This window comes from Rhinichthys klamathensis, unplaced genomic scaffold, assembly GCF_029890125.1.
Source record: "Rhinichthys klamathensis goyatoka isolate OS25496 unplaced genomic scaffold, OSU_Roscu_1.1 h1tg000308l_1, whole genome shotgun sequence".
Taxonomy (NCBI): domain Eukaryota; kingdom Metazoa; phylum Chordata; class Actinopteri; order Cypriniformes; family Leuciscidae; genus Rhinichthys; species Rhinichthys klamathensis.
Window position 1 is genome coordinate 16,319 of NW_026606826.1, and position 6,757 is coordinate 23,075.

Here is a 6,757-nt window from a genome sequence, read left to right on the forward strand (position 1 = left end):
AGGCAACCATCCTCACGTTTTTTAAATAAATTCAATTTATCCATATTATACAAGACCCTTCTGCTTTAAAGGCATCCTGTCGGTACCATGTATTTAGGGCACTTACTTGTTTGTTTGTTGTGCCCATTCTCTCCTTCAAGTGGACAATATCCTCTTGAATAAATGTAGAATAAAAAAATTAAAATAAAAAGATGTTTGCACTATGACAAAATGACTTTACCACATTTGATGTTCTGTTTGTTGATGTCTCACTCCTCAACAGAGGGTGGCAGTAGTACACTTCCATTACAACAAGAAAAATACGAGTGTCAAATACACACACGTGACGGGCTGATGTTTGATTCTTTGTATTATTTTCTTACGTGCGTATCTTCAATAACATTCTATCTGATCCAGAAAGCATTTTAAAATGTCAGGTATCTCTCGATCGTTATTTAATAGTTGCTGATTGTGTATCTGCACGCTATTTGCAAACAAACAGTTGTTACGTAGTAGATTGTAACTAAGGCAGCAATGTTTCGTTTATGTCAAAAACCAACGTATAGAGCAACTATTAAATGCAAACATGTGGTCCAAAATGAAACGCTTCTGAAACGAAACCCAATGCATGGGGCATGGAGGAGGTCTTTCAACGCTGAACATGTAATGTTTCCTCGATATTATCACATTCAAACCCCCAAAGTGTAAAACTATAGTCCAGAAATGACACTGTCCATTGCAGTGAATTCCTGCAACTCATTTGCATCTGTTTTTCTCAGGCTTGCCTTGAATCAAGAGCACTTCCTCTAGTTCATCATGCCAAGTACATATGTGACCTCCCTGAAAACCACAGGTTTCCCATGGGAAAGTTCCCCAAAGTCCTGGAGAGTCTGTTCAGAGATCAAGTCATAACAGATAAACAGGTTGGACAGGATGTTTAGTGAATCTGTGACTTGCATTAATATACATATTTTGAATATACTTGTGGAATATTAATAGGCTACTTGACACATCTTGTAGGTGTGGGCTCCTAAGATTGCCTCAAAAGGGCTTCTGGGATGTGTGCATACTGAGGAGTACCTCTCCAACTTTATCGGTGGAAAAATCAGTGAGAAAGATCAGAGGCGGACTGGATTTCCTTGGAGTTCTGGTTTAGTTCAACGCTGCAGATATGAAACGGGTATGTCATTTAGTATGTGCTGAAACAGTGGAGTGACCCTCATTAATGTCAGGGTCATTTTACCTCAAAATACAAATGTGTATATATTTTTGTATTATTTATATATTATTATAAAACAAAATTTATTCATATTTTGAATTAGGTTTTAATCTAAAATTTATATTTTACTTTTGCAGCTTTGTTTAACAGTTTTATTTTTTGTTAAGAACAACAATGATATATATATATATATATATATATATATATATATATATATATTTACAATTCCCTAATAGTTTTCCCTAAATACACATTACTATAAACACATTTTTTTAAACAATATTATGTTCATTACAAGAAATACTGACATACATTTAAAATTATACTTTACAAATTAACTTTAAAATGTAGTCATCTTTTAATATTTTTTTGCATTACAGTAGACCCTTTCTGTTATGAAAATAACGTCACTATGGAAGAAATCTTAATTTTCTTATGCAAAACACTATTTTTTATATTACGGGATGGAATATTGGACTTTTTTGTCTTCTTTGCACTGTGTTTTTTAAGTCGGTACTAGATTTGTAAAGCTACTGTATATTGTCCAGTTGCCATCTCATCATGTAATGTATTTCTCTCATCTGAGATGTGGTCCAGGTGGCACTGTGCTGGCAGGAGAGATCGCCCTGCAGAGGGGACTGGCGTGCAGTACAGCCGGAGGGACCCATCATGCCTTCCCAGGCTACGGCGCAGGCTTCTGTCTGCTCAATGACTTGGCTGTGACCGCCAAACACTTGATGGGTGAGTCCGCATCCAAGAGGAAGATTCTCATCATGGATCTGGATGTACATCAGGTACAAAATACATTTTTTTGAGGAAGAATTGCTTTAGTCACCATAAAATGAAATCAAAATTGACAATTCATATTTGTATTTTTATTGAAAATTGCAGTATTTATTATACATTATTTATCTGCATTTTTTTTAAATATTATTCATGTGCCCCCATGATCTTACAGTGACAGCTCTTCTCTGATTAATCAGTTAAAAGATCACAATCTCCATTAAAACACCTTATTCCTAAATGACAACGATTCAGTAAATGTCTATAAACCATTGACAAAATCATACTGGAACATTCAAATCTGCGTTGGCGCTGCCTCAGAGAATACAGTTGTCAAGTTTAGGTATGAAACAGGTTAACAATCTGTCATTTCGGATAGGTTATCACAGAAGTACTGGGATAAAATGTATAATTTGGATACAAACACTGATGTCTACAGTAGCGATCAAGTTAAATAAATCACCTTTTGAAAGTAACATGGCGCTTTAAATAATGATGGTGTCCATCACACCCTTACACCAGTAGGTGGCGACAAGTGAAAAATGTATTTGCCATTGAATCAGTGTTAATTTTGTCAGCAAATTTTGATTTAGTTTTAGTCTTAGTCTTTTGACTAAAATGCCATTTAGTTTTAGTCATATTTTAGTCATCTGAATTGTTTTAGTTTTAGTCTAGTTTTAGTCGACGAAATACAATAACATTTTAGTCGACTAAATCTACAGTAGATTTAGTCGACTAAAATATAATGGGTTTAGTTCAATTGTAATGCGTTAATTTAGAATTTCTCTAAAATTTCCAAACCCATACTCCCGGAGAAAACATCTATTAACCTATTAATATGAATGATTTTTAAGTTTGAACATGCAATACAGATACAGATTTAACTGCTGTTACTTAAAAAATATCTTAAAATGAAATAAAACCACTTTTCCTAAAGTACAACACAGTCTTCTTTACGATGAATGATATATTCATTCCTTATAACTACTTACACATCATTCTTTATTCTTTCAAGCAGACATATTTATTTGTATGAATTAAATATAATTAATCCTTATTAAAGCTATTAACAAACAGTGAATGCTTTTCTCTTTTTCTTTTGTTGCTTGATCAAAATTAAGGACACAGACCGCATTAGGTTTATTGCCACTGTCACTTTAAGACGTCGGATCATGTCCAATGACATGCGGATACAATTGCACTGATGCACATCCGACACACTCACAGTTTAAGACATAACCAGCATAGTTTACATGAATACTCTCCAAAACGGACATTTAGACATACTGTTGTGTATTTCTCCATTCAGACACGAAAGAGAGCTCAATCCAGTAGCCTACTCGCGCGCTGTAGGTGTATTGTGCATGACTGCACGCTTCGGGTTAGGTGTGTGCGCACAGAAAACCGCACCGAATAGAGCTCTTTTTTGCATCGTCACTCTTATTCAGAGATCTATATGTCTGCCCTACTCATTCTCCCAGACGTTCACATTTTTTAACGTTTTATGACCGCGGGGTAGATCACGTTACAGTAGCCTACAAATGTGCGCATCTTCCACACACGCAGGACATCAGTTCTGACGGATCGCTTCCCAAATCGTCACTATCTAACATTTTCGTCTAGTTTTTATTCGTTGACGAAAATGTCAATAGATTTTCGTCATAGTCTTTGTCATTCAAAACTAGGTTTTATTTAGTTATCGTCTCGTTTTCGTCTGTGAAAAAATGTCGTTGACGAATAATTTTCGTCGTTATTTTCGTCAACGAAATTAACACTGCATTGAATCAGTCATTCAAGAGATTCGTTCATCTATGAATGATTCATTTATGAGAGTCATTCATTCAAACCAATTTTCTTTAAAACAATTCATTCAAATTAGTATATTTTTTAAAATAGATTGCAGCAATTAACATTTTGTCAGTAAATTACATGTTATTTTGTTTGTCATTCAAGAGATTCATTCAAAAACTTTGGTTCATCTATGAATGATTCATTTATCATTGAGTCATTCATCAAACCAATTTTCTTTAAAACAATTCATTCAAATTAATATATATTTTTAAAATAGATTGCAGCAATTAACATTTTGTCAGAACCTCTAGTAAATTACATGTTATTTTGTTTGTTTGTGCAGAATCATTATCTGTATTTGAAACCAAAATAAATTGTGATTCTTAGTTTATCCAGAAATTTGCATATTCTCTGATGTTGTGTTAACTGGCGGGACAACCTGTCACTTACATCAGATCGACCAATAGCAAACAGCAACAATCCAACCAACTAATCAATTCCTGATGGACAAAATCAAGTCCCGCCTTACACTCTTTCTATTTTGAGAAGCCCTTTCCCTCAGATATATGTCACAATAGGGAAGAAAAGTCTATAACAACTCCCATCCCAACATCTTTTTTTGTGCTGACCAAAATGCTGTTGTTTTCCTGAATTATAGCAGATGTTTTCCTTTCCTGCGTTCACTAGGGTGATGGCACAGCATTCATCTTTAAGGACGAACCAAATGTTTTTACCTTCTCAGTGCATTGTGGGAAAAACTTTCCTTTGCGAAAGCAGCAGAGTGACCTAGATGTCAGTTTAGAAGATGGCACTGAAGACAAAGAGTATCTTTCCAAAGGTAGTGTTTATTTCACTCTGACTCGCTTTGCACCTACACAAAAACATAAGCAGATCAGTTTGGACTTTTGAATACATTTACATATATTTCTATTAAACAAGCCTATCTGTGGTACTATGGTAAAACGCATTAAGTCATTTCCTGTACAGTCCAGGAACACCTCCCTTGGTTACTGGAGACATTCCACCCGGATCTGGTGCTGTATGATTCTGGAGTGGATCCACACTGGGAGGATGAACTTGGAAGACTTCGTCTCACAGATGAAGGTCAAATCTTTCCACACATACATCATATATTATAATTACAGTATTTTATGTAATTGACCCTTCAATGTCTGTCCATTTTACCCGAATTAGGCCTTTACCAGAGGGATCTTTATGTACTTCAGACAGTCATAAAAAAGGCCATCCCTGTGGCCACTGTCATTGGAGGAGGCTATTCAAGAGATATTGATCGACTGGCACGCAGGCACTCAATAATTCACAGAGCTGCTTCAAAGGTGAGCTCGCAGAATCCACAATGAAAGTAACATGGTATTTAATGGACCTGAGTGAAATGAACATGGATATTATTTGGTGCCTTGTACCAATCTATATACAGTATTTATTCATATTATTTAACTTTGATTTATTTTAGTATTTTAATTGTTTTATTATAGCTTGTTATTGTTTTTCCTCTTGATTGTGAGAAAACAGTATGTTTTGCTATGATTTTTACGACTGTAATTGTTTTTTTGTTTTTAAAAAAAAAAAACAGGGAAAAACGGCACATGCTATGTTGCTGTTTTTTGTGTTGATATTGTTATGAAACAGGTGCTTTCTATAAACGGCAGTATTGCACTGTCAGAGGTTTATATGCTTTTAATGGTTCACATTTCTGCTTTTAGGTTTGGAGAGAATATGGACTTTAACTCCAGGATAGAAATGGACTGCTAAACAAACTGAGATCATTGGGTGCTGAGAGGGACCATATGAACATTTTGCTGTGCCAATGCTATTGGATGGGATAGATTTCATGAATACAATTTTTTTTTTTAAATTCAATTATGTTGGTCCTCATTTAGTAATGAATTTTATATATATATATATATATAATAGGTTGGGTTTTACAATGTTTACAATTTTTTTTACTTGTCTCCTAAAATTACATTTTTGCACTATTATTATTATAAAAATAATAGGTAACACTTTATTTTAAGGTGCTTGTAATAAGCAGTAATTAACAGTTAATAAGACACTTATAAGACCTTATAAGATGCATATAAGATGCATATAAGCATTAACTAATTATAATAAATAAAATAAAATTAAATAATACATTTCTCAAGTATCAATACATTGCACTTTTAGAACAGCCGAACAAACATAAATGGTAACACAAACTCCCAGGCCCTTAAACATTTACCTTCCCAAGAGGGAGTAGTTTCCCTGATCTCTTCAGTGCCTGGACCTTTAATTAACCCTTATATGAAGTAGTTAATGCTTATATGCATCTTATAAGGTCTTATAAGTGTCTTATTAACTGTTAATTACTGCTTATTACAAGCACCTTAAAATAAAGTGTTACCAAATAATATTTAATTAAAATGATAGTGAAGTAATTACATCTGAGGGGCTGTTTACACGACATCGTAGACGAGAGATTTAAACAATCGGTTTGGAGAGGTATCACATCTTACTGTTCAATCATCTCTAGTGGGAAGTTACAGAGTTATCAGGCATTTTCAAATACGTTTGGACTAGAAAAGCAGGCTTTTTATAGATATTTGCAGGTCAGAGATTATTTTAACAAAAAAATTAAAAGTACATTGACGGAAGATCATAATTACAATATTCTCAAATGCGTACACAGTAGGAGATAACAAAAAGCTGGTTTCTAGATTGTATGGAAGTATACAAGCATCCAAGAACCATTCATCAATATACATTAAACAAAAATGGGAGAAAGAGTCTGACTCACAAATAACAGATGAAGACTGGACAGATATACGTGTGATACAGGCAAATACCACAAACTCAAGATCCCGGAGGGAATTTGGATGGAAGAATTTCGTAAGATTTTTTTTAACTCCCAAATTAACAGCACTTCATACAGGTTCACAGAGCCGTGGCTTTTGCTGGAGGCAATGTGAAACCTTGATGGCTAAT

The 6,757-nt window shown here is 34.3% G+C and overlaps 1 protein-coding gene across 1 annotated transcript; it reads left to right on the top strand.

The window, feature by feature from the left end:
* The first annotated feature begins 489 nt into the window (after positions 1–489).
* On the top strand, positions 490–5,644 carry hdac12 (histone deacetylase 12). The gene is made up of 8 exons (XM_056270787.1): positions 490–642; positions 759–902; positions 1,000–1,159; positions 1,796–1,992; positions 4,460–4,610; positions 4,760–4,876; positions 4,967–5,109; positions 5,497–5,644. The coding sequence occupies exons 1-8, from the start codon at positions 514–516 to the stop codon at positions 5,518–5,520; spliced, it is 1,065 nt and encodes a 354-aa protein (XP_056126762.1). The 5' UTR covers positions 490–513; the 3' UTR covers positions 5,521–5,644.
* Positions 5,645–6,757: the final 1,113 nt, after the last annotated feature.

What these genes read in the sequence shown, in the direction of transcription:
- hdac12 (XM_056270787.1), top strand. Translation starts at nt 514, where the DNA reads ATGTTTCGTTTATGTCAAAAACCAACGTATAGAGCAACTATTAAATGC. An exon ending in TGGATCTGGATGTACATCAG is followed by an intron (nt 1,993 to 4,459) that starts GTACAAAATACA and finishes TGCGTTCACTAG; the next exon opens with GGTGATGGCACAGCATTCAT. An exon ending in TTCACAGAGCTGCTTCAAAG is followed by an intron (nt 5,110 to 5,496) that starts GTGAGCTCGCAG and finishes TTCTGCTTTTAG; the next exon opens with GTTTGGAGAGAATATGGACT.